At 37.4% G+C, this 27733-nt stretch overlaps 1 protein-coding gene across 2 annotated transcripts in view; it reads right to left on the bottom strand.

Moving 5' to 3' along the window:
- The window catches only part of EGFL6 (EGF like domain multiple 6), a 73728-nt gene that overhangs the window by 14680 nt on the left and 31315 nt on the right, over window positions 1-27733 (bottom strand). For both annotated transcript variants that reach the window (XM_043996418.1, XM_043996417.1), the window contains exons 6-8: window positions 25678-25812; window positions 21841-21963; window positions 12135-12461 (exon numbers count right to left, since the gene is read on the bottom strand). In XM_043996418.1, the coding sequence (XP_043852353.1) occupies window positions 12135-12461; window positions 21841-21963; window positions 25678-25812 (585 nt within the window). The remainder of the gene's footprint in view (window positions 1-12134; window positions 12462-21840; window positions 21964-25677; window positions 25813-27733) is intronic.

Genomic DNA, 27733 nt, shown 5'->3' on the forward strand with positions numbered 1-27733 from the left:
GCATAATAAATTAAATTAGATTGTTAGGTCTGAAGTCAGGAAGATCTGAGTTCAAATCCACCCTTAGATACTTACTATGTAATCTTGGGTAAGTTGCTTATTTTTTGTCTGCCTCAGTTTACTCAACACTAAATTAGGGATAATAATACCTATCTCTCAGGTTTGTTGTGAGGATCAAATGGGATAAATATTTCTAAAGTCCTTAGTACAGTGCCTGGTAACATAGTAAGTGCTTAATAAATGCTTCTTCCTTCCATCCCCTTCCCCAGAGACATGTAGCCTGTAAGATTCCATGCCAAGAAGCAAGAAGAATAAAGTGCCCCAAAGAAAGAGACAGAAAGGGCAGAAATCCTCAAGGTGGGGAACTTTGGACAAAACAAGGAGTGGCAATGAAGATGTTCAGACTAGGACATTCAAGTCCAAAGGGCCCCTACATCCCTAGCACTCTCTCCTGAGATGCCATAGAGAGTCCCAAAGATTCAAGAATGCCATAGCCAAAATCAAGAGTTCATGTCAAAAGAAAAATATAACAGGTAAATAGAAAGAAGGAGTTCAAGTACCAAGGAACCATAGTCAGGATTATGTATGATCTTGTAGCTTCTACAGTAAATGAGAGGAGATCTTGGAGAATAATATTCCAAAAGGCAAAAAGATAAGCATACAGACAAGAATAACTTATCTTGCAAAGCTGAATGTATAATTCTAAAGGGGAAAACTGGACCTATGGACTTTAAAGAATTTCTGATGAAAAGATGAATAGGTACCTTAAAATACAAACAAAAGAATCAAGAGAAATATAGAAAAGTAAATGTATTCAAGCAATTGGAAAGAGCTGTGTGATGATGTCAGGCTAACATTTTAATGTGGAAGAAGAAACAGTTGTCCCTTCTGAACCTGAATGTCTCCAAATAATATTGAGGGAGCTAAAAAACCCCTAATATCCCCCCTCCAATAAGACCAGCAGAGAACCTGGAGTGGATTGGCTGTGTTCTGAGTGTTTGAAGAGGGGAAAGAAAATGGAAGGTAAAAAGGAGGAATTCTTCTTTCCTTCATTGTTATTCAATCATGTCTGATTTTTCATGACCCCATTTGTGGTTTTCTTGGCAAAGATACTGCCATTTCCCTCTCCAGCTCATTTTACAGATGAGGAAATTATGACAGAGTTAAGTGACTTTCCCAGGCTCACACAGTTAGCAAGTGTCAGGCTGGATTTGAACTCAGGTTTTCTAACTCCAGGCATGGTTCTCTATCTACTGCACCACCTTGCTATTCCAATAAAGGAGGAATACACTAGTATAGAAAGGATATAGAAGGGAGTGGAAGATGCTATTTTTCATAACTGTCATGTGTGAGATGATTTTACAAACATAAGAAGAAATAGGGGGAGTGGGAATGAGATGAATATCACTTTTGTCTGACAAAGGAGGGTTAAAATACATACACATAAATGCATACACTAACAATTTGATATAGAAATATATCAAACAACAGAGAAACAAATGGAGATAGGGAGAGGAAGAGGGTTAAGGGGGAGAACAATACCAGGGAAGAAATAATCCAAACCAAAAGTAAATTCCCTATCCTGAAAAGGGACCTAGAGGGGAAATTGAAAAAAGACTAGAAAACTAGAATGTAAGGGGATAAACATCCACTGGGGAATGGCTGAATAAGCTACTAAATATGAATATAATGAAATACTATTATCAAATTTTATTATTATTAAATTCATAAGTTGATATATTTACTTAAATAAATTTATCATAGATTATATCATTATACATTATATTGCATATTATATAAACACACATATTCATTATGATAAATTATTGTCATGTTAAAATATAAAATACTATTATTAAATATTAAATATTATTAAAATATTAAATACTATATAAGAAAAGAGACCCTTTCAGAGAATGTTGGGTAATATGAATGGATGCAGTATAAAGTAAGCAAATAACTTTGAAACTTAAGAATTATTAACAAAGTAATTAGCAACTATGGTTCCAGTGGTCCTAAGATGAAGAACGCTACCTACCTCCTGACACAGAGATGATGAATTCAAGGTGCATAAAGAGACATACATTTTGGACATGGCCACTGTGTTTTGATTGACTATGTTTATTAGTTACAAAGTTGTTTTTTCTTTCTTTCCAGTTTTTAATTAAAGGAAAGGGACAATAGCAATAGTTATGCTCTCTTCCAAAAAGAGGGCCACTGAAACATTTTTTAAATAAATAGAACAGAAAGAAGTTCAGAAGGAAGCAATCAAGAAGTAGAATTTTGGAAATAAATCTATTATATACTTTTCAAAAAACTTAGTAAGCAGTAGGAAATAGAGAATCAGTTTGATATCAGTTTGATATACGATCTATCCTCTTTTTGCTTTTTGATATAATATGCATCTGATGTCCATTCCCCCATTTCTTCCTCCATATTTGCAAATTCTTCTGTGTACTAATTATGAGAATTTCTGTATATATTAAAATATCCTTTTTAATATTTAAGTTTACAATAATATTTTAAAGAACATAGGTGTTAAGGAAGTCCTCCCAGATTCAGATGTTTAAGAGATTACATATAAGGATATATAGAGATTCAGACAAACACAAGGATCCAAACAATTTCAGAAACTCTGAACAGAAAAAACAAAGTCTACTTTGTGCAGTGCCTAGCATTGTCCCTTGTATATAGTAGGACCCCTATAAATATTTGTTGAATGAACGAACAAAATGTAAAGTCAGTTTTGATAGACTTGTCTTGTACTGACAGTCTTTGCATCACTAACACTACTAGAAAAAAAAATCTGTGAGATAATCATGTTTTAGTACATCAAGGACCAGTGATTTCTTGAATGTAGGTATCCCCTTGGGCAGCTAAGTGCCTCAGTAGATAAAATCCTGGTGTCAGGAAGACTCATCTTCATGAGTTCAAATCTGGCCTCAAGATACTTACTAGCTGTATGACCTTGCCTCTGTTTCCTCATCTGTCAAATGAGCTGGAAATGGCAAACCACTACAGCATCTTTGCCAAGAAAACATCAAATGGGGTCAGAGAGAGTCAGAAACTATTGAATAGCACAACGTATTTCCTCCCTCTGCTATGGTTGTCCTCAATCCTTTCTAATACTCAGTAAATGGTCTTTAGGAATTGCTGTGTCTATAAAATTTATCACTATGTGGCTATTCTGATGATGAATATCTTTGAACTTAGGCTGATCCCCAAACAACAGGCATATAATCATAGGGAAGCAGGGTAGCCTAAAGAATGTTGGATTTAAAATCAAAGGAGCAGGGTTTAAATCCTACATCTCCTGCATCAGTTTCCTCAACTGTTTAAGAAAAAAAGATGAGAGATGGACCAGGAACCTTTTCCATTCTTAAGCCAAGATCTATCTATAAACTTTTTCAGCTTGATAATACCTTTCAGAGCTTACTCTCTGCTGAAATAGCCTTCAAAAACTCTGCCAACTTCCATGCCATTTTAAGTCATTGGAGGAGAACTAAGCTAGTTAAAATAAAGTTAAAATTTTTTTCTCCTCATCTATATTGTGTGTGTGTGTATATATATATATATATATATATATTTCATCTGAATAACTTACTTTATACAAATGGTGATGCTATTCAGTCATTTTCAGTTGTGTTTGACTCATTGTGGCTCCATTTGGGGTTTTCTTGGCAAAGACACTGGAGTGGTTTGTCATTTCCTTCTCCAGCTCATTGTAAAGATGAAGAACTGAGATAAACAAGGTGAAGTGACTTGCCCGGGGTCACACATCTAGTAAGTGTCTGAGGCCTAATTTAAACTCAGGTCTTGCTGAATCTAGCCTGGCACTGTGCCACTTATGCCATTTTACAAATGTACAAGTCTTTAAAAACATTTCATTGACTTTCAATTTTATGAACTTGATTGGAGGAAACTGAAAGTAAATCCCTACAATGCTTTCTCACTGAATGGAGTAAAAGAAGAGGGGGAAATGGAACAAGAATTTATTAGGTACCTACTATTAGGTACTGTGATAAGTACTTTGCAAGTATTGTCTCATTTGACCTTAATTTTTCATTTAAACTCATTTGATAATACTTATCCGTACTATGAATAAAATAGAAATAAAGACAATGTTTTACTTAGTAAGAAAGTAATTTCTGTAAATAGAAAACTCCAAAATACAATCTGAATTCATTATTGTTTTTATATTAAATATTACTTGAAATATTGAAATTGAAAAATTCAAATATTATTGTTTTGTGCTTGAAAAATAAAAGTATTGGGGGGCAGCTAGGTTTTGCAGTGGATAAAATGCATGAGCCCTGGATTCAGGAGGACCTGAGTTCAAATGTGGCCTCAAACACTTGACACTAACAAAGTGTGTGACACTGGGTAAGTCACTTAACCCTCATTGTACCGCAAAAAAAATATTGCTTGAAATAAGAGAGTCATTTAAAATGCTTTGTTATAAAAGCATAGCATTGTTTGTTTTAATAGAAGTTTAACCTTTAGTATAGGGCAGCAAGGTGGCACAATGGATAAAGTGCCAGGCCTGGAGTCAGGAAGACTCATCTTCACTTATTAGCTGTGTGACCCTAAGCAAGTCACTGAATCCTGTTTGCCTCAGTTTCCTCATCTGTAAGATGAACTGGCGAAGGAAATGGCAAAGTACTTTAGTACTCCAAATGGGGTCATGAATTTGGCCACAACTTAAAAGACCAAACAACAACAAAACTGGAGCCATGAGTCATTTCAGGGAGTCCACCAGCAGAAGGTGCATTCAATTCATGGTGTTTTATAGGGTATGTCTGGTTCATCTATTATCTGTATCCCTGACATACTAACTACTTCATTAAATATTCCATTCCTGAAAATCATTCTGTAGATGACAGAGAACTATACTTAAATTATCCTTTTCAAAAGCTGGATCTTACTCCTTTAAAATATTTATTTCTCTAAATGGAACTGCATTTTTAAAAAGCTCATCTTGGCTAGTCCTGTGGGCTTCTCTTAAGGAAGCCAGTTGGAAGACCATGACTTGCTGGATCTCATCAATCACAGGAATTAGAGCTGGAGGGAACTTATGAGATCCTCCCGTTCAACTCCATGAAAGGCACTGACATTTATTTAAAAGAGAGTACAAAGAATATAAGGTTTGCCATTTCCCTTTATTATTGTAACTCATTTTCATTTTCCTCTAAGTCAGGACTATTTAGGTCCAAGAATAAATTAATGAGATGAGCTACTAACCTAAAGTTAAAGTCTTTTTCCAATACTTCTTCCATCAACGGCACAGAGATGAGCCATCTATTAACCTAAAAGCCAAGATTATTTGTTCTCTATGCCTTTTTCCCCTTCATTTTACCTATGCTTTTTATTTCCCCATAGCCTAATTTCTTTTAGACTCAGCTTAATTTTTTCCAGATGTTGTATCTGTAGCCCTCTGCTATTCTGCATGACTGTTTTCACTGTACCATTCTCCAGGGACACTGATGGATCATTCAATGGGCACTTGCCTAAGTCTTGTGGTGCCCAAGGCTGGTGGAATTAAGGCAGTTATGGGTATTTGCCTCCTTGTTGGGAGACTAGGATAAAAATTGAAAATATCCTCCTTTATGCCCAGTCTGCCATAGAACCTAGCTCCACTCATCTTTAGCTTTGGAAATGTTTAGGGCCCATAAAATCATGGTAGAAAGGCAGACACAGCTCCTCTAGAACACTCACAATAAGAGCTAGGGTTAGGAAGAAGATGGGGGAAAAGCACAGACATGAATATTCTATCTCCTTGTCCCCTGTGGAACACTTTTGGTAACTTTCTAGCAATTAGGTGGGACTCTCATCTCCCTGCTCCTGCCAGATAGTTCAGGTGAGCAGGAAAAAGGGAGAAGCCCTTGGGGTCCTGGTGTCTAGGGCATGAGGAGGACTTAATCTATCACTAACCAGTAGCGTGTTACACTTTTCAGTCCTGATATTCCATGAACATTTCCTGAACCAAATAAACCAAGTAAATTGGCAAAGACTCTATATACAGCTTTCCTCTGGAATCTTTTAGGGAAAACATTTATGCTCCGTTACACACACTATAGGGTAGCTAGGTAGTGCAGTGGATAGAGTGCCAAGGCTGGAGTCAGGACTTCCTGAGGTCAAATCTGGCCTCAAACACTTAACTAACTAGTTGTGTGACCCTGGGTATATACTTAGCCTTGTTTGCCTCAGTTTGTTCATCTGTCCATTGAGCTGGAGAAGGAAAAGGCAAACCATGCCAGTATCTTTGCCAAGAAAACCCCAAGTGGGGTCATGAAGAGTCAGACATGACTGAAATGACTGAACAACAAACACTATAGGATGGAATCCAGGTGGTGCAGTGAATAGAGCCCTGGGCTTAGAATAAGGAAGATGTGTAAAAACATGGCATTAGACACTAGATGTGTCACCCTGGGTAAGTCACTTAATTTCTGTCTTCCTCAGTGTCCTTAACTGTAAACTAATAGTAAATAATTGTAGTACCTACCCTACTTTTGGGAGAACATGGATAAAAGTTAAATAATATGGGCAGATGTGAATAAGTCATGATCTGTACCATTGTAGAGACTCCAAATGGATAGGATCATAGATCCTTCTGAGTGTTTAAGTATTCTCAATAGTGGTGGTGGCTTGGATGTTTTTGATTTGGTGGCCACCCACTCCCTACCTAGTACTAGAGGACAACCTTGGGTAGGCAGGGTGAAGACAAAGTTGCTCCTCCTTTCTCCCCACCAACCTTGGCTGGTAATAGGATTGCTGGACTGGCCTAGGAGAAGTTTAAGCCATTCCTCTCCTTTTCTTTTTTTTTTGGTGAGGCAATTGGGGTTAAGTGACTTGCCCAGGGTCAGACAGCTAGTAAGTGTTATGTCTGAAGCCAGATTTGAACTCAGGCCCTCCTGAATCCAGGGCCAGTGCTCTATCCACTGTGCCACCTAGCTGCCCCTCTCTCCTTTTCTTAATAACCAAGACAAGGATGACCCCCATGGTAAGAGAAGCCTCTGTTTCACAGAGTGATTGCTTTGTACTCCCTGAAATCAGACTAAATTAAAATTTCTCTTTTTAAATAAGAAGTGGCATCATAAACCAGAAATTAGATATCTGAAGAAATAAAATAGAAAAGACGTGAATAAAATAAAACTCACAGTTCTCATTTCCTAAATGGAAAGATTCCAATTTGAGATGCTGGTGCCCTTCTGTGTAACTCAAAACCCTTGGCACATTCTATATATTTTTTTAAAGGCTCAAAACTATGTTAATGAAATTTCATAGGATACCACTGAAATGTTAAACTAAAACAGTCAGTGCTTAAGAAGATGAAAACATTTTGAGAGTGGATCTAATGAAAGCAGGCATGCTAAAAGCCTGAGTTCTTAATACAGCTCTCCCAGTAAATCTAAATGATTAGTTAAAGCAAAACAAATTAGAGACTGGATGGGTCAAGGCCCTGGTATCTAGGATAATCAAAGAGCGGAGGACTTACTGGCTTACCTATATAAATATTTGCTCATGAGAATTAACACATTTTGGTAAATTCTTCACATTTGCATTTTCAAGGGGCTTTATTTAAGCCTCATAACACTAATAAACACTTTTAGTTCTCAGTTTTCTGGTTTGGGGGATAATCCATGCCATATGCATATCCTCCAGATTTCTATTACCCAAACCTCACTGTACCTTCCATAATTACACTAGTTCCCAGTACTTCCTGGGCAGTTCCAGAATTTTGGAGATGGAAGGATCACAGGATCTGGAGCTGAAAGGGATGAATCATCAAGTTCATTCTCTTCATTTTAAATAATAGCTAATATTTGTATAGTGCTGACTATAAGCCAGGCACTGCGCTAAGAACTTTACAAATATTATCTCATTTGATCCTCAAAACAACACTAGGAGGTAGGTATTATATTATCTTCATTTTACTGATGAGAATCAGCAGATGAGATCGAGCAGTGGATAGAGCACTGGGCTTGGAATTCGGAAGACTCATCTTAATGAGTTCAAATCCAGCCTCGTACACTCACTAGCTGTGTAACCCTGGGCGAATCACTTGACCCTGTTTGCCTTGGTTCCTCAGCTGTAAATGAACTACAGAAGAAATAGCAAACAACTCTAGTATCTTTGCCAAGAAAACCCCCAAAATGGGGTCACAAAGAATTGGACATGACTAAAACGACTGAACAATAAATAACAGATGAGGAAACTAAGGCAAACAAAGGTTAAGTGACTTGCTCGGGGTTAATAACCAGTAATAGTCTGAGGCTGAATTTGAACTCAGGTTTTTCTGACTTCAGGCCCAGCACCCTATCGAGTGTGCCACCTAGATATCGTTACTGAGGAGGAAATGGATACCCAGAGAGTAGAAGTGACTTTCCCAAAGTCACTTAGTTGATCAGCAGCAACCATGAGGCTAGAGTCCAGTCTTCCATAGCAGTAACTGGACAGTGATAAGAGTTAGGGCTAAATCCATTATGTGCCATGAGCATCACTCTGATTCCAAAGTCCATCAAGCATTGTTCATAATTCAGTCAACTAAAGCAACATTTACTATGTGCTAGCTATAGGCAAAGCTCTGGGGATACCAAGAAGAAAAACTATCTAGGCCCTGCCTTCAAGAAATTAAAATATACTTACAACAAAGATATTAAAAATGTACTACACCTTGAAGAACATGTTTTTCTCTCATCCTACCTGTCTTGAGAAACTGAAGTACACATTCTTTAATATTTAAGTAATATCTTTCTGGCAGCTAGATGGTAAAGTGGATAGAGGACAGCCTGGAGTTACGAAGACTCATCTTCCTGAGTTCAAATTAGCTTTGTGATCCTGGGCAAGTCACTTCACCCTGTTTGCCTCAGTTTCCTCATTTGTAAAATGAGCTGGAGAAGGAAATAGCAAACCATTCCAGTACCTTTGCCAAGAAAACCCCAAATGGGGTCCCAAAGGGACCCTAAATGGGGTCTCAAAGAGTCGGATGTGACTGAAAATGGCTGAACGATATTTTTGGGATATATATATTTTTTATAATCTGTACCCCTGATATCATTGGCATACATAGCTCTCTAGGTGAGAAAATTCCTTCTACAGATGCAGATTAATGACTGTTGTCTGGGGGCATTGAGATGTTAAGTCTGTGGTTACACAGTCAATAGAGGTCAGAGATGGAACTTGAACTGAGGTCATCCGTGACTTGGAGGCCGATCTTTTATCCTTTATACAACCCCACCTGGCTTTATCCTGTCTTCAGAAATTCTTTCATAAAGATATCAGTTTAAACAAAATGACAGAGCAAATCTGGAGTGCTTTTTTGGGGGGCGGGGCAGGGCAATGAGGGTTAAGTGACTTGCCCAGGGTCACACAGCTAGTAAGTGTCAAGTGTCTGAGGCCAGATTTGAACTCAGGTCCTCCTGAATCCAGGGCCAGTGCTTTATCCACTGTGCCACCTAGCTGCCCCCTGGAGTACTTTCTTATCAGTCCCACCAATTGCTCTCTAAAGGACAGTAAGTGACAGATACTATTCAGATTACTGGAGGGGAGTAGCTCACAAGAGGGGGAGATCTTTTGACTTTTTTTAATGGCTTCAATGCCAAGCTCTTTTTCTGTAAATAAAACTGTACTATATTTTTAGAAGAAAAATAATAGTAGTTCACATTTATCTAGCACCTTAAGGTTTACAAAAGGGCAGCTAGGTGGCCTTGTGGATAGAGTACTCAGCCTGGAGTTAGGAAAATTCCTCTTGCTGAGTTCAAATCTGGGTTCAGATCCTTACTCTAGCTGTGTGACCCTGGGTAAGTCACTTAATCCTATTTGCCCCACTTTCCTCATTCGTAAAATGAGTTGGAGAAGGAAACGGCAAACCTTTCCAGTATTTGCCAAGAAAACCCCAAATGGGGTCCCAAAGGACTGAAGTGACTGAACAACAGCAGCTAAAAATCTTTGCAAAGCACTTTCCTCACAACACCCAGTAAGGTAGGTAGTGAGAGGCTTATGATCCACATTTTACAGATGAGGAAACAGCCTCTGAGAGGTTGGGACTTTCTCAGGGTATGATGTAATTGTATGAGGTAACATTCAAACCTATCTCCTGATTCTGAATGTGGCCCTCTCTTTACTATGGTAGGTTGCTTGATACCTAACTTTTTAAATACCAAGAAAATTAATGTGAATGGTTAATAGATCATTATCAAATATGCATAAGTAGCCCAGCATGAGTCATCTGGATACATACAGTAAGCTCACAGGCACAGGGATTTAGAGCTAGAAAGGACCTTGGAAGTCTTCTCCATCCCTTCATGCAACCTCGTCTTCTTATAGGTGAGGAAACTGAGCCTCGGGAAAGTGAAGTAACTTACCCAGTGTCACAGGATAATTAGTAATAGTAATAACAAATGCATTTATATAGCATCTACTATGTTTCAGGTACTGTGCTATGTGCTTTATACTTATTATTTCATTTTGAAAACCATTTCAATTTATTATTTATTTTAGTTATTCTTTCCTTTTTTATTTTTGTGGGGTAATGAAAGTTAAGTGACTTGCCTAAGGTCACACAGCCAAGTGTCTGAGGCCAGATTTGAACTCAGGTCCTCCTGAATCCAGGGCCAGTGCTTTATCCACTGCACCACCTAGCTGCCCCCTATTCTTTTCTTTTTAAATTTTGAGTTCCAAATTCTCTCCCAAACACATCCACTGAGAAAGCAAACAATATGTTAGATATCAATTATATATGTGAAATCATGTAAAACACTTCCATGTTAGCCACATTAAAAAAAAAACCAACAGAAATAAAGTGAGAAAATTATACTTCAATTTGCACTCACAGTCCATCAGTTCTAAATATTATTTTGATGTGGAAAATCACATGTAGCCTCTGACTTTGTCTGTCTCAAACAGACCCTGGCCTTGCTGTGTTCCAGCTATAACTGTAGGCCTGTTATCTCTGCATTCAGACCTTGTCTGTCTCAGACAGGCTCGGGCCTTGAGGTACCCCAGCTGCAATGACAAGCCTCCCCTAACCACTAGTCCGCCACTATGCATCCTTTGTTCGGTGAATAACTGACCTCATCTTTGTTTGATAAATTTGCCACTATATCATGCCTACTCTTTTTTGTATATAACCAGGTGGGCTTCAAGACTCACCACCCATTGATGGGGGCTTGATAACCCACTTTGGGATAGTGTGTAATAAACTCTCTCTCTCTCTCCCCATCTCGAGTACTTGGCTGAGTATTCTCTGTGTCAATTGTGCCATAACAATTTCATTTGATACTCCTAACAATCCTGGGAGGTAGATGCTATTATTATCTCCATTGTACAAATGAAGAAATGGAGAGAAATAGAAGGTAAATTACTTGTCCAAAGTCACACAGCTATTATGTATCTGAAGCCAATTTGAATTCAGATTTTCCTGATTCTAGATCCAGTGCTCTATCCTCTGTACCACCTAGCTGACAAGTAGGAAATGGGTCAAGATTTGAATCCAGGTTCTCTGACTCTAGCATCATTGTTGTCTAAGTTTTCTCATTACAACTGGAGATAATATATCTATAGCAAACTACTTCATAGTATTAGGAGGCCAAAGAAAGATAAGATGCATAAACATAAAGTGCATAGAAAACTTTAAAGTGATATATATATGTATGTGTATGTATATATACATATGTATACATACATATACACACATATGTATATGTGTCTGTATGTACCAATATTTCTCCTTCAACCAAATGCAAATGAGAGATGATTAGTTGAAGGAATTGTCCATGGTGAAGCAGTTAGTAGGTGCCAGAAGTGGGATTTGAATTCAAATCATATTGATAGTGGTATGGGGTGGTATAATGGATAAACTGTTGACCTCTGAGTCGGGATGTTATTAATTTTATTCGTAATAATAAGAAGCAATGAGTAGACAGTAGACGTCTATTTTCTTTGGTTTGATTTTCCATAGCAGCCACTTTGTTCTCATAACTAACAAGAGATTAAAGTATCTCAACTTTAGGAAGGGTCTTATTGCTCATGAGCTTGAGGTCTTGTTATGTTGCCTCTTCATTTGCATGTATTTTCTTAAGTGTACCATAAGAACCAAGACCTCATAAAAGAACAATGATAAAACTAATACTCACAGAACACATCTCCTCTAAGGCTTTGCTCAGGATCAATTTGGTTCCTGAGGTCAATCTGTCCTTCCTCTTCCTCCCTCCCATCTTCTTTCCTGGTATCTTCATGTTCTTTCTCCTTTCCATCATAGGCCCCATGCACCTGAATGCTATCTTCATAATGGAATGAATGCAACAGAATGCTGGTAGCTGGAGTCACAGCAGGTTCTGGGATCACATTCTTTATTTCTTCATTCTTTTTTACACTGTTCTTATGAGCAAGCAACTTCTTGATGGTGTCTTTAATGGTTCCAGGCGTCCGGAAGATTTCTTTCACAGAATTTTCAGGAATAACTGAAATAGCCAGTGACAACAAGAATTCTTTATCAAATTTGATGACATTTATAATCACTCACCATCAATAAGACATTTAAAAATAGTGCTTATAATATCCTACAGATAAAAACTATTCAGAAACAACCTTTGGTGGATGAAGACCATTCATCTATGATATGAAATTTTGGTGAGGATTGTTTAAAGACATTTATCATACTTGGTAGATTGCTCTGGAGCAGTAGTGATTCCAGTGACTTAGAGGTCCACTGATTTTCAGACTGGGAAAAAAAGCAGTATGTCTGATGTCATTGAGTCAAACATCCCACTCAATGAAGAAATTCTTACTCATATATCCTTGTCAGATAAGACTACCTGCCACTATTTGAATAATGTTTTTTCTATATATCCACCAGTTGGCAAAAGGTTCATGGTTCTTTACCCCTTTGAGTTAAGAATGGTTTTTGCATTTTTAAGTAGTTTTACTGTATTTAAAAACATAAAAATAATTATTTGCTCATGGGCCCTCCTTAAATAGGAGTGGAGGGGTGTAGATTTGGTCTTCGGGCTGTAGTCTGCTAACCCCTCCACTGGAGCATTCTGTTGAATTGCTTCAGTCTTTTTTCTCAGAAGTTTACCTTCAAATACAAACTCCTGTGGAAACTTAAAAAAAATCCCAACTGTGGTTCATAGAAAGGTAACATTTCTCTTTATGTTTGTTTTCCATTAGATCAAGGGTTGGGAAGCTCTTGTCAGTGGCCCAGATCTAGTCATTAAATCAATTTTTACCTGGATTATGGAGTCCTTTACAAAGAAAGAATAACTGTGATGTGAAAATTTAACATGTTTTTTAAATCCACAAGATGGACATATTTTCCCATGAAAGTAGACTTTTTTCTTCTATAAGGTAAAAAACGACCCCCCCCTCCCTATTTTCCAGTAGGAAATTAAGTTTCTCCTTGCTCCTTTGTGGAAAAGAGGCAATTTTAAGACTTTCTGTCCTTATGAAACTTGGATAGGAATACTCAAACTTGTTATGTGTATAGAAAAATTCCTGAAATGTTTAAATAACAGTATATATAAACATTTGTCCATATACACACAAAATAGTGGCCCTCATTTCTAAGTGACATGTATATACATATTTTGTTGTCATTGTGTCATTTCAGTTCAGTCCAACTCTTTGTGATCACATTTTGGGGTTTTCTTGGCAAAGATACTGGAGTGCTCTGCCATTTCCTTTTCCAGCTCATTTCACAGATGGGGAAACTGAGGCAAATAGGGTGAAGTGACTTCCCCAAGGTCACACAGTTAGTAAGAGTCAAGTGCCTGAGGCTGGATTTGAACTCAGGTCCTCCTGAATCCAGGGCTCATGCTTTATCCACTGTGCCACCTAGCTGCCCCTATACAAATGTATTTGTATGTATATATACATGCATACATATATATACACACATATGTGCACACATGTACATACACAGACTTTAGACCACATTCTTATAGCAAGGACACACACACACACACACGCACACACACGTACTGTAAGATAAATTACCTAAAAGGAACTACAGACAACAATATGATTCAGGATTTTTTTCAATCAATCTTTCGCTTCACAAAGTTTTATTCCTTCTTTCTCTCCTTCCTTCTCCCATTACTTGACTCATTTGACTACACCAAAGTAGTAAAAAAAGAAAGAAATGAATAAAGTTTTGAGCCAGTTTGAACAAGAAAAAGATCCCTTTGAAAATGCAGGTCAGACACTATTGAAGACAGCATTGCGGGGGCAATGAGGGGTAAGTGACTTGCCCAAGGTCATACAGCTAGTAAGTGTCAAGTGTCTGAGTTTGGATTTGAACTCAGGTCCTCCCGAATCCAGGGCCAGTGCTTTATCGGAAGACAACATTTTTACTATGAAGTCACCCTTTCCAAAAACTAGTAAAGTTTCCCTTGTTAGTGAACTGTCACAATTATTCATCACTGGGGCCATCTTGCTCTGCAAAGGCTCACATTCAAATTTTATGAGCCTATTATTATGGGCCTAAAACAAACAGTACCAGTACCAGTAAGTCATGATTATAGATGTTATTTTTCTTCTGTTTGGATAAAATGTCTAAGTGATTTTACCACATAGCTCACTTATCAAGATTTGGCTGAAAGAAGCTGCTTATATGTGTGTTGGGGGGTTGGGTCAATGAGAGCCTAGTCTTGGAAGCATAAGCAAATGTAGGGGTTCAGAGAATCAATTTCCGGGATTGCCTCATGAGGTGAAATAGAAGGGCTCAGCTCTGCACTTCAAAGCATCAACTGCTTCCAGCCTCACCCCGCCACCCCACCCCATACTCCCTTAGTCTCACAGCAATATCTTGCTTCTCTACAAGGAAAGAAACAATGATTTGGTCATTTACTACTTTTATCTGTGCACTCAATTCTGGTGCAGCAACCAATAAAAAGGCATTTTCTTTAGTGGGTAGTAAGTGGGTAGGAGATGTTCTCAGAATACCTGTGCAGGCTCTGGCAGGCTCTGATGTGTAAGGCCCAGGCCCCTCTGTTTCACTTTATCACATGGTCTGGAAGATGACTTACCAATGGTCTCACATTTGCCCATGCTTCCAGGACTGGGCCTCATTGACCAGTCCTTAGTGACATGGAAGGTTCTCCTTTACCTGGCATGTTTTATTAGAAAGGATCCTTTATATTCTGCTAATGTAGTTCAGTGACTCTTTTCTCAGAACAGAGAAAGAAAATTTAACAGGAAAACCCATTTCCCTATGAATTTCCTTTATATAATCAGTAACATGAAACTCAAGGCATTTAATAAATAGGGAGTGGAGGGTTTCAGACCTAGCTTGGCAAATCTAAACATCTGCTTTTAGTTTAGGCTTTGAAGTCTTCCTGCTGAAATTGAATGGGGGAAAAAATCAAAACATCATAACCTTTGGTGTCCGAGTGCTCACTCTCTTTGTATTTGAAAGAGAAAGCTATGGTGAGGAAGTTGATCTACGGAGAGGCTAAAGAGAGGCATATGTATGAAAGTAAAGTAGTTGACTGGCTTTAGGATCAGCTTGACCTGGTAAGAGCTCCTGTTTACCTGCCTGGTTTCACTTTTGTCACTATTGAATAATAGCACTAATATAATCATAATAATCAGGCCTAGAATCAGGAAGACCCTAGTGCAAATCCAGCCTTAGACACTTACTAGTTCTGTGTTGTTGTTGTTGTTGCTCAGTTTTTTTATAGTCATTTCTGACTCTTTGTGATCCCATTTGGGGTTTTCTTAGCAAAGATACTGGAGTGGTCTGCCATTTCCTTCTCTAGTTCATTTTACAGATGAAGAAACTGAGGCAAGTAAGTGACTTGCCCAGGGTAATGCAACTAGTAAGTATCTGAGGCTGGATTTGAACTCAAGAATATGAGTCTTCCTGACTCCAGGCTCAGCACTCTATTCACTGTGCCACCTAGCTTCCTACTAGTTATGTAACTCTGGGTAAATCATTTAACTGCTGTCTCAGTTTCTTCAACTGTAAAATGGGGCACCTACCTCCCAAGATTATTCTGAGGTTTAAATGAGATCATATTTGTAAAGTGCTTAGCACAATGTCTGGCACATAGTAGGTACTAAATGCATGCTCATTCCTTTCTCTTCCCCTACTTAACAAGACAAAGATTTATGGAATGCACACTGCCAGAACCTTTAGGTCTCAGGGCTTTAGGCCATGCAGGGCCAGTACCCTAAATAGGGAGAGCTGGTAGATGCCTTTGTGGTAGTGGTAGTAGAGAAAGACAAGGAAGAAGAAGTGGTGGTGATGGTGATGCAGTGCACAGAGCATTGGACTCAATCACATACTACTTATGTGACCCTGGACAACTCTGTTTCCTCAACTTTAAAATGGAGATAGTAATAGCACCTATCTCCCAGGGTTATTGTGAGGATCAAATGAGGTAATATTTGTAAACTGTTTACTATAGTGTCTGACATGTAGTAGGCAATATATAAATGGTAGCTATTTTTATTTACGATAATAATTATAATAATAATAATAATAGCTAGCATTTATAGAGTGCTTTATGATTTTCAAAGTACTTTAGATATATATCATCCCATTTGATCCTTACAACAACTCTGTGCTATTTTTATATTCATTTTACAGGTAAAGAAACTGAGCAAAGGGAGTTTAAGTAACTTGTCTGGGGTTAAGTAAATGTCTGAGTCAAGAGTTAAACCAGAGAAAGACTTACGTGAATTGATAGAGTGAAATGAGCAGAATCAGGAGAACATTATACATGGTAACAGAAACATTGTGTGATGATCAACTGTGAGAGACTTAACTCTTCTCAGAAATACAATGGTCCAAGATAATTCCAAAGGACTTATGGTGGAAAATACTCTCCACATCCAGAAAAAAGAACTGTGGAATCTAGATGCAGATTGAACCATACTGTTTCTACTTTGTTTGTGTTGGTTTTTTTTTGTTGAAGTTTTCCCCTTTTGTTCTGATTCTTCTTTCACAACATGACTAATGCAGAAATATGTTTACTGTGATTGTACATATATAAACTATATCAGATTGCTTTCTGTCTTGGGAAGGGGGGAGGGGAGAAAAATTTGGAACTAGAAATCTTATAAAAACAAACGTTGAAAACTATCTCTACATGTAACAAGAAAATATTAACATACATTTATGATTAAAAAAAGAGTTAATCAAGTGGTTGGCATAAGTCCATAGGACAAATCCAGTCACCACTTGTTTTTATATGGCCTACAAGCTAAGAATGGTTTTTATATCTTTAAATAAAATATTAGTTATTTATACATAAATATGTTTTGTGTAAAATATGCTGAATACAACATTTGTGTATATAAATGCATATGTTTTGTGTAAAATGTGTTTAAATAAAATATAATTTATGTGTATATATATATATATATATATATATATATTTTGTATGTGTGTAAAAATACTGTGTTTAAAGATGTAAAAGCCATTCTCAGCTCACAGGCCATATAAAAACATCCACTAGGCCCCTCCAGGATGTAGTTTGCCAACCTGCAATTTAAACTCAGGTCTTTCTGACTGTGGATGCAGCCCTTTATCAACTACACATACCATCCTAACCACCTCTATGTGGTATAATCTGAAGGACATCAAATGATCTTCCTCTCAAAAAATATAGTCCTGCTATTCTATTTACTCCATTGGTGGTAAAGCATTAACTATATATGGCTGCTATTAAAATGCAAAGGTCCTTCAGCATAGCTTGTTTTAGTGGGTTTCTTCTAGTAACCTAGAGGAGGACCAGCAAGCCTGAGATTTTCACCTCGTATGTACCTACAGAATATTTGTTGACTGAATGAATAATGAATTGCAGGGAGGGTAGTATAAAGGGAACTAAAAAATACAATTCTGTCTTGGACCTGTTGATTGAATGGAGTACCACCAGTTGAGTTTATTATTAGAATTTCTTACTAAAATATTTTAAATCTATCATATTTCAAAACTTATGTTGGAGCTGATGGGTAAAATAGTTTCTAAATGGCTTGCTATATGTAACAGACTGTCTTGGATAAAAAAGATGGACAGTGAGAAAAATAATTATTTCTCTCTTATTTTTAATAACCAGTTATTGAATTAGGACTAGGGTTTCCCACCCTTCTATTTTCTCTTTCAGAAATCCACCCCTGTAGGCTATTTAAACAGCCTTTTAAGTGCAGGGCTGATAATGAGATAAAATCTTAGGTGAAGCCAGGCAAATTTAGTTTTGATCAAAAGGTGAAGAAATTCTGATTTAGGTGAATTGGTGGATTTTGGTCCATTGTGTTTTAGTTAGATAGGTCTGGGTGGAAGTGGATTCCCCCTTTTGTCTAGATTACCCTAGATGGGAAAATGTGGGTATAGATGAGTCACTTTGTCCAAGACTGAGTGATCAGAGTCACATCCCCTAGACTTTCATTAGAATAAGTCCACCTCTCATTGTAATAATATTCATTATCTCATTACTTGTTAGCCAATTAGAGTTGATTTCCACCCTCAGGAACATCCACTCTTCCAAGGGCATAGAAACATTAATGGATTCCATGAGGGAGTCTTTGGTTAAGAAGAGACAGCTAAATGACCATCTTTTTATTGACTATTCTTTAGCATGATTAATAAAATGATTAATTACCCTTGGAATTATGTTTCTTAAAGATTTTATATGTCACAACACAAACTTACATATACATTTTTAAGAACAGGAAGGTGTGAAGGAGGAATACAGGATTTGGAATGAGAGGACCCAAGACACTTAAGTTTATTGGTCATATGGTCCTTAGACAAATCACTTTGCTTTTCTGAGCCTCAGTTTCTTCATTGTTACAACTGGGAAAATGATGTTTGTACTAACCCACTTCACAGGATTATTGTGTGGATAAAATGAGATAAACTAGGTAGATAGCTTTGTAAGCCTTCAAACTATCTACCTAGCTATAAAATTAAATATGTTTTATATGTAACATAATATAAATGATGTGTTTATATACTATGTGTTATATAAATTTATATATAAATTAATTATAATTACAAATACATTTATTGAATTTTATTTATTTATTGAATATTTTAAAAATTGAATTAGGGTAGTTGGTTATTGAAAGAAAACTTGCAATTCCCATTCCTGAAAAGAAAAATTTGCTAAAATGAATATTATCTGACTTAAAATTTTTTGTTTTCTTAAGATGAGATGCTTCTCTGGTCAGAACCAAATGAAAGATAAACTGTATAACTAAATACCTACATTGCAACAAAGAATACTAAGGAGAAACTGGGCTCAGATCTCAGCTCCTTTTCCTACTAGTTGTTTGACTTTGGAAAAGTCACTTCAGCTCTGTAAAGTAAGGAGGGTACACTAGATCTCTAAGGTCTCTTCTAGATCTAAATCTGTAATTTTTTGATGTTTTCTTTGTCATTATTTAAAGGCATTTGGGGAGTACTGGTGGTCATGAAAATCATAAATTCTCTATGCCTCAGTTTTCTTTCTGGGCCAGGATTAGGTCGATATCTAAAGGATAAAGATCTACTTTGGAAAAAGCACTTTAAACTCTGTGGAAAGATGTTATATAAATAAATGGCATCATTCCATTAGCCATTCTAGTGTTCATAGGGTATTTTAGAACACTGAAAAATATCTAGTTCTTTCCCATTTTATACTTAGATGACTTTGATGCACCTAAGTATGAACTTTTGCCAATCATTCTTTAAAGTGAGGGCCTCACCTTTCTTAGGAAGAGATCAGTTTTCTTAAGAATCATGGCACTTTAATTCACAGGGAATGAAAAAAAGGAAAGTTTTGTAAGTACAAAGGGCTCTGACCTGAAGGATAGGTCTTTTCTGTCAAACAAGGCTGCATAGTGGTCAGAGCACAGACACTGGACTCAGAAGACCTGGGTTTGAATCCTGATTTAAATGCTTCCCTGCTGTGTGAGCCTGGCAACTCACTTAATCTCTCAGACTCAGTTTCCTCATCTGTAAAATGGGAATAATAAGAGCACCTACCTCATAGGGTTGTTGTGAAGATCAAAGGAGTTAGAATGAAAAAGTGCTTTGCAAACTTGAATTGCACTGTGTAAACAACCTTGTTATTTGTCCTTTGTTCTTGAAGAGAACCAAGAATATCTTGACTTGTGCATGAATTGGTTACAAGTGAGGAACAGCTGTGCAAAGTCATCGGCCTCACTCTCTCCTCCAGGGACATCAAAATCCAGTGGCAGGACAAAGGACAAGATGACTGGCGATGGTCTGGGATGTACTGGATGACTTTGATCTTTCTAAAGGTCTTTCCTAGATCCCAGTTTGTTTGAGGCCACACCTATTCAATGCTAGGTAAGAGTTGAGTCTACACCACTTAGATGTTTATGAGATCAAGGAAATAATTCATGGAAAGAATGGTTAATAACTAAATGTATGAAGGTGGAATGGAAAAATTGTAGTAGAGTGGTGAATTTGAGGTGTGGGTGATTGCCACCAAAGACCAAAGAATTATTATTTTTTCCTTTAAAAATGCATTTATTATTGTATGAAACCAGTTAATTAACTTTTCTTGAATTAACCAAACAAGGTGGATGTTAGCTGGAGATATGGTGCAAAGAGCACAGAACTAGACCTCCAGAGGCTTGATTTCTAGTCTTAGCTTTTCCACTTAATAGTAATCTTGGGTAATTCATTTAACTTTTTTTTGGGGGGGGGCATAGTTTTGTTTTCTGTAAAATGGAAAGATCTCTAAAATTTCCTCCAGTTCTGAATTCTGAAGTTCTGTGATCCTAACAAAGCTCTAAGCTACATGACATAAAATATGGAGTATAAACAGTTACCCAAGTTAAGAACCTGAGAATGATTGGCTCTATTTGAGTAACAATAAAGCAGTTTGCTTTGAAGAAGCCAAATGAGAGGAAATAAAATGACTTGACTTGTGTCTTTTTTCCCTCTGAGCAATTCAATCAAACAAAAATTTATTAAGCATCTACTAAGTTCAAGGCATTGTGCCTTTTGATACCAAGACACAAACAAAACAATCTCTATCTTTAAGAAACTTGCATTCTATTTGAAAACCTCTAAAACTTATGAAAACACTTTCTGAATGCTTTTACCAGTACTTCTTTTTAATATACATATAATTTTTGTATTCATATTTTCAAAACTCCCAGTGCTGAAGGTCTCTATGTCTTCATCTAGTGCCTGGCTGGATATTAAATTGTTCACATGGTTATTTCTGAGAGTACTCAAATTTGGTGACATGATGTATCTAAGGAAAAAACCATTCACCCAGCTAGGTCAAGTGGTGGAGGGCTGGGGAGGCAGTGTGGTATTATAGTAAGTATATTTCCCTGGGAGTTAGGAGAGCCAGCTTCTATCTTAGCTCTGTAGTATTCATAGCTGGGGAGGAAGTGGAGGAAGTTAACTGAGTCCTCACATGAGGAATGGTTGAAGGAACAGGGCAGGTTTGGCTTGGAGAAAATAAGTCTCAGAGGATATATGACAGCTGTCTTCAAGTATTAGAACAGCCAAAGAGGAATGGGCTACCTCAAGAGGTGATGGGTTCTCTCCCCTTGGAAGTCTCTAAGCAAAAGCTGGATGATCACTTCCCATCTAAAATTCTACCTTTTATGGGAAGCCTTCCCCAATCCCTCTTAATTCTCCTGCTTTCCCTCTCTTAATGATTTCCTATTTACCCTTAATTCTGCTGCCTTCCCTCTCTTATTTCCTATTTATCCTTAATCTAGTGCCTTCTCTCTTAATTATTTTCTATTTATCATATACATATATATGATATATACATTTTGTTTTTGTTCAGTCATGTGACACTTCAATGATGACATTTGGAGTTCAATTAACTGTCAATGAGTACATAATCAAATGCTACTTACCAGAACAATGAAGTCCATTGCCCTTATATCCTTGTCTACATTTGCACTTAAAAGCACCTTGGGTATTGAGACAGTCAGCATGAATGCTGCACTTGTGAGTGTTTGCAGTACATTCATTTATATCTATAAAACAAAACAAACCAAGAACAACATTTCAGTAAAAGCTCACTGAAAATAGCGAGCTCTCTCCCTTGCTCTCAATAACTTCCAAGTACCTCAGTGGCTCATGAGACTAGAATCACCATGAATTATGAACAACAGTGCTATCCTTTGGGAGTTCCAGAGGTAAATTTAGGGTGTCTAAGGATATTCCCCATCACAGGAAATTTCATCCTTTGATTTTTGAAGGTATTATGAAACTGGAATCTAGAATTCTCTTGAGTTTTTAGGTTTGTTTGCTTTTTAAATCTAGTAGAGTACATTAAGTTATTTCCCCTTTCCTCCTCCCAAATAGACAAATAGGTAACAGTTCTGCTATTGAATTAGAGAGGCTTGAAACTCACAAGGGCTTATTCCATTGTCTAATACTATTAACCAGAATGCATAGAGACGAATTCAGATTTGCTCAGAATTTGCTAGGAAACAGAGAATTACCAAAATGTAGGTCCAGACTGGGATGATTTAGAAGGTCCCATTTTACTATGTTACAGGACTGCATCTGGTTTTACATCTACATGTGTATACAAACACACACGCACATGAACACACAGAAAATAGCATTTTGGTTTTAATCTTAAAACCCTTGAAGTTCGACTGCAAAGAGAACTCTGATAACAATCTTCCTAATAAGTTTTTAAAGGTTCTTCTTTTTTTCTTTTGCGGGGCAATGAGGGTTAAGTGACTTGTCCAGGGTCACACAGTTAGTGTCAAGTGTCTGAGGTCAGATTTGAACTCAGGTCCTTCTGAATCCAGGGCTGGTGCTCTATTCACTGTGCCACCTAGCTGCCCCCCCCAATCAGTTTTTAAAGGAGAAAGTTTTAGTTTCCTTTTGAAAATATCCAATGAAAATTCCCATTTCATGAGGTCCTCCTGTACCATATCTTTAGAATAATATTATTCAAAGTATTTAACATAGAATCATCCAATTTTAGACCTGGAAGGAATTTTAGAAGGTCATCTGGTCCGCATCTCTGATCAGAGATGCCTCTAAACAGGCATTGGGCTTCCTGAATTGTCCTCTAAAATTTAAAATATTTAAAATAACATAAATAAATATAATAAAATATTTAATATTAATATATAATTTAAAACCATATAAATATATAAGATATAATGCATCCTATGTGGTAACTATATTACATATATTATATAAAATATATACCATATCACATATAATATATATGATATAAACATATAAAAAATAAATATTTAAAATGTTTTAAATGTTTGAGGAAAAACTTGAGATTATGAAGCACTGTTCAGAATTCAGGCACCAACTGTTCTATAACCCCATCTACAGTATAAGCAAGCAGTTCTGTATCGCCTACTATGTCCCCAGGCACTGTGCTAAGCACTTTACAAATATGATCTCATTTTATCCTCACAACAACCCTGCAAGGTAGGTGTTGTTAGCATCCCTGTTTTACATTTGAAGAAATTGAGGCAGGATGGATTTTTGTTAAAAAGTAAAAAAAAAAAAAAGCAAGAGCTTTTTGTGCATACATATGCTAAAGTAGATTCAAAGTCTATTTTTGCTAGTATGTTTCACCAAATGTGTAGCTTGTGGGAATCCTCATCACTTAGATTAGGGGTTCTTAAGCTTTAGGGCATCAAGGACCCCTTTGGCAATTGGGTGAAGCCTATGGACCCTTTCTTAGAATAATGTTTTTAAGTACATAAAATAAAATTCATAGGCTTACAAAGGAAATTCATTATATTGAAAAAGTTACTAAAATATTTTTCAAAAAAATGTTTATGGGACCCAGGTTAAGAACCCCTGAAACAGACCTTTTCTCAATGAGTTCATTTTTTTTCTTGTGTGCAAATAAATCTCGGCTTAAGTTTTCCTTGTTATAAAATAGCTTAAAAAACCCCACCACAGCCAGTTTGTTAAACTGGATAATAGGACAAAAACCGTCTACTCCTCGACAAGATCTTAAGGATAATGGGAAAGTCTATTTTGTCTCCACCAATTACTCCCACACCTGCTCACTGAGGACCGTGTAATTCCTTTATCAGGAGATCCAGGGCCATCTTCAGTCTTCCTGATGTATATGTTGTTAGTGGACCCAGATGGCTCTGGGGGAATGATTGAAGCTGGTAACTTTGTACAGCTCTCCCTCACTTAAATCCAATTCACTGAAAGTCATGACATCACCTCCCAATGTCATGGTTCTCTTCAAGAATGAAGGACGGGGGTGGGGGGGGCAGCTAGGTGGCGCAGTGGATAGAGCACTGGCCTTGGAGTTGGGAGTACCTGAGTTCAAATCCAGCCTCAGACACTTAACACTTACTAGCTGGGTGACCCTGGGCAAGTCACTTAACCCCAATTGCCTCACTAAAAAAAATTAAAAAAAAAAAGAATGAAGGACAGGGGGCAGCAAGGTGGCGCAGTGGATAAAGCACCGGCCCTGGATTCAGGAGTCCCTGAGTTCAAATCCAGCCTCAGACACTTGACACTGGCTGTGTGACCCTGGGCAGGTCACTTAACCCCCATTGCCCTGCAAAAAAAAAAAAAAAAAAGAATGAAGGGCAAACAACAACAGCAACAAATTTTCATTATACAATGAACTATTCTAAGAGAAGTAAGCAAATGGTTTAAATTCACACTAATGTGTTGATGATCGATATAAACTCTTTTCCTGAGAGCAGGTTTTGATAGTGGAGAATGTCCCGCATGTAGGTACTAGAAAGATAAAGACAGATGAGGTAAAGACAGAGGAGACTGGGGAAGCTGGAGTCTTCTAGTCACCATTTTGTCCAAGGAAGGCCTTGAAAAAATTAAGTACTTGGCAAAAAAGGAGTCTGTTAAGTCTTAGGTTAGAGAAGCATTACTTCAATTTTTTCATCAAAATGAAACAAGTCTAGTTATCTCCCTTCTTTCCTTTTTTGTTGCTATACATGGTGGTCATAGGACCATTTTTGTTAAAACAGGGACAGGCATAGGATCATAGATTTAGAGCTGAAAGAGATTTTGAAGTCTCCTAATCTAATCACCTAATTTTGAAAATAAAGACACTGAGGCCCAGAGAAGCAAAATGACATGTTCAATGTCACCTGGGAGGTGTGTTCCAAAGTTACAATTTGAACCCCGTTCTTCTGAAGCTAAATCTAATAAATAAATTAATTTAATTAGTATTATTTCTACTGTTCTATATCATGTCCTTGGGCCTCGTTTCCTCATCTTTCAATGAAGTGATTTGACTAAATGATGTTTAGGGTCCCTTTCAGTTCAAAAGTTCCATGATCTTGAGTGTTCTGCCATCACAAGTCTTCAAATACTGAATTCATTATTTATTGTTCAAATGCAACCTCTTTAGAAATGAGCCAAAGTTCCCAGGAAGCTGTTAAATTTCATCTTTATCTGGCATTGAATTAGTCTTTTTTTTGTTTTTGTTTTTGTTTTTGTTTTTGTTTTTGTTTTTGATTTTTTACAGGCAATGGGGGTTAAGTGACTTGCCCAGGGTCACACAGCTAGTAAGTGTCTAGTGTCTGAGGCCGGACTTGAACTCAGGTAGGTACTCCTGAATCCAGGGCCGGTGCTTTAACCACTGCGCCATTTAGCTACCCCCATTGAATTAGTCTTAATTGGCATATAATAAGTCTGAAGTAGTTACTGAGAAACTGGTAGAAAAGAAAGACCCATGAGTTAGGGGAAAGAAAGGAGCTAAATCTTACCTACACAGTCATAGCGCCCATTGATATATTTCAGTTCAAAACCGATGTGGCATTTGCAGTAGTAGCTCCCAAATGTGTTCACACATCTCCGATTGTAGGGACAGAGAACTTTACCGGACAAGCACTCATCAACATCTAGACCGAGAGAAAGTAGTGTTTCCAGAGGGAAAAGAAGAAACAAGGTTGATAGAGTAGACCTAATTAATTTCAATGGACCACAGTCCTCCATTCAAATCATTGACCCTTTCTGAGCCTGAATCAGTTCTCTTAACATTCTAAGACAATTGTATGATCTGGTGTGTAGAGAGTTCCTACATCAATGAAATCCCTGGAAGTATTGATAATTGCAGGTACTCAGCAGGTAAAAAGCTAAGCTAGTTATTTCTCTAGATATTTTCTTATATGGATGGAGCGATCCTGTAACAGAGGAGAATCAGAAACTCGTTTTTAAAATTATGATTGTAGTCTTTTATTCCTTCACTTCTGTGAAGGAGGGAACGGAATAAGGATTTCTTAAGAGCCTACTATGTGATAAATGCTTTACAAATATTATCTCTTTTGATCATTTGAAGGAGGGTTCTCTGTCTTGATTAGAAAAGTAGGCAAATAATGTTAATGAAAATACATTTACATTTTATAATACTGTCTTGTTTACAAGTACTTTCATGTAAATTGTATAATTTGAACTTTTATCGTGACCTTGTGAAGTAGATTTTGATGTTGTTTTTCAGTCACGTCTGGCTCTTTGTGACCCCATTTGGGGTTTTCTGGGCAGAGATACTGGAGTGGTTTGTCATTTCCTTTCCCAGCTCATTTTACACAAGAGGAAACTGAAGCAAACAGGGTTAAGTGACTGGCCCAGGGTCACACATCTAGTAAGTGTCTAAGGCCAGATTTGAACTCAGAAAGATACATTTTCCTGACTCCAAGCCCAGCACACTATCCACTGCACCACCTAACTGCCCTTATTCCCATTTTACAGATGAGGAAACTGAAGTGTAATTAGCAAAATAGCTTGCACAAGGTTACGCAGCTAATAAACAACAATTACATGACCTCAGTTCTAGTCTTCCGGCTACAAGTTCGTTGCTCTTTCCACTAGAAGACACTGTCTCAGCTCTCTGCTGAGAAATGCAAGGGGTGTGAAATTCAGACATACATTACAACTCTATAGATGTGTGAATACAAATGTATGTGTAAATATATAGGTATACACATCTGGATTGAATAAGATTGGGAACTGATAGAGATAAAGAAATTTACACAGTCTGGAAGAAATTTCTAAATCCAGAGGAAGGATACATAGAACAATAACTGGTAAGTGTATAGCTCTTTAAAGTTTACAAAGCATTTCCCATATGTGGTAATAATAATAGCTAGCATTTATACAGTGATTTAAGGTTTGCAAAATGCTTTAAAGATATTCTATCAGTTTACCTCACAACAACCCTGGGAAGTAGGTGCTATTATTATCTCCATTTTACAGATAGGGAAACTAAGGCAGGCAAAGGCCACATGACTTGCTCAGGGTCATGCAGCTAGTGTCTGAATTTGAATTGAGGTCCTTCTGACACCAGGTCTGGTGCTCTAACCTTTGTACTCCACAATCTCATCTATCTTTGTGACGACCCTTGCTTATTTACTTGCTCTGGAACAGGTAGGTGGGACAATGGATAGAGTGGCCGGGCCTGGAGTCAGAAAGATTCATATTCCTGAGTTCAGATGTGGCCTTACACACTTACGAGCTGTGTGACCCTGGGCAAGTCACTTCACCCCATTTGCTTCAGGTTCCTCATCTGTCAAATGAGCTTGAGAAGGAAATGGCAGACCACTCCAGTATCTTTGCCAAGAAAACCCAAATGAGGGCATAAAGAAGCAGACATGCCTAAAACAACTCAATAACAACAATTTATTTGCTCCATAAAATAATTCTTCACTTTACAAAAACATTCCTTGGACGAACCACTCAACTTCCCTGAACCTCAGTTTCCTCGTCTATAAAATTAGCTTAGGGTAAATGGCCTCTGAAAGGTTCTTTCTGGCTCTAGATCTATTT

Source organism: Dromiciops gliroides, chromosome 3 (assembly GCF_019393635.1).
Source record: "Dromiciops gliroides isolate mDroGli1 chromosome 3, mDroGli1.pri, whole genome shotgun sequence".
NCBI lineage: Eukaryota > Metazoa > Chordata > Mammalia > Microbiotheria > Microbiotheriidae > Dromiciops > Dromiciops gliroides.